General features: G+C 56.7%; 1 protein-coding gene across 1 annotated transcript; it reads right to left on the minus strand.

Moving 5' to 3' along the window:
* Positions 1-38: 38 nt before the first annotated feature.
* Pmar_PMAR027061 (antigen, putative) lies at positions 39-873 on the minus strand (the record flags this gene model as incomplete). Its single annotated transcript, XM_002766649.1, has 1 exon — positions 39-873. A coding segment is annotated over one exon (835 nt), but the record flags the coding sequence as incomplete, so codon positions are not given.
* Between the last annotated feature and the right edge of the window lie 221 nt (positions 874-1,094).

Consider the following 1,094-nt stretch of genomic DNA (forward strand, 5'->3'; position numbering starts at 1 on the left):
GTAGCAGCGACCTCATCGGTCACAGCAGCTGTGCTGACCGGCAGAGGGGACGTTACAGTAGTAGGCTCAACAGGAGCATCGATCGTAGTCGTGACAGTCGCAGCCTCCGTAGCGACCTGGGAGGTAGAATCAGAATCATCCTTGTCTCTACCGGGAGCTTCTCCAGCTGCCGTGCTGATGGTCAATTCGCCAGTCACAGGAGCTGGAGTAGTGACAGCAACCTCATCGGTCACAGCAGCTGTGCTGACCGGTAGAGGGGACGTTATAGTAGTAGGCTCAACAGAAACACTGATCGTAGTAGTGATAGTCGCAGTCTCAGTCGCGACCTGGGTGGTAGCATCAGAATCATCCTTGTCTCTGCCCGGAGCTTCCCCAGCTGCCGTGCTGATGGTCACTTCGCCAGTCACAGGAGCTGGAGTAGTGACAGCAACCTCATCGGTCACAGCAGCTGTGCTGACTGGCAGAGGGGACGTTACAGTAGTAGGCTCAACAGGAGCATCGATCGTAGTCGTGACAGTCGCAGCCTCCGTAGGGACCTGGGTGGTAGAATCAGAATCATCCTTGTCTCTACCGGGAGCTTCCCCAGCTGCCGTGCTGATGGTCACTTCGCCAGTCACAGGAGCTGGAGTAGTGACAGCAACCTCATCGGTCACAGCAGCTGTGCTGACTGGCAGAGGGGACGTTACAGTAGTAGGCTCAACAGGAGCATCGATCGTAGTCGTGACAGTCGCAGCCTCCGTAGCGACCTGGGTGGTAGAATCAGAATCATCCTTGTCTCTACCGGGAGCTTCTCCAGCTGCCGTGCTGATGGTCACTTCGCCAGTCACAGGAGCTGGAGTAGTGACAGCAACCTCATCGGTCACAGCAGCTGTGCTGACCGGTAGAGGGGACGTGATAGTAGTAGGCTCAACAGGAGCATCGATCGTGGTCGAGGCGATGACAGTTGCAGTTTCAGTAGCGACATGGGTGGTAGCATCAGAATCATCCTTGTCTCTGCTGGGAGCTTCCGCAGCTGCCGTGGTAATGGCCACCTCGCCAGTCACAGGAGCTGCAGTGGTAGCAGCAACCTCATCGGTCACAGCAGCTGTGCTGAC

Source organism: Perkinsus marinus (assembly GCF_000006405.1).
Source record: "Perkinsus marinus ATCC 50983 genomic scaffold scf_1104296972154, whole genome shotgun sequence".
NCBI classification, from domain to species: domain Eukaryota; phylum Perkinsozoa; order Perkinsida; family Perkinsidae; genus Perkinsus; species Perkinsus marinus.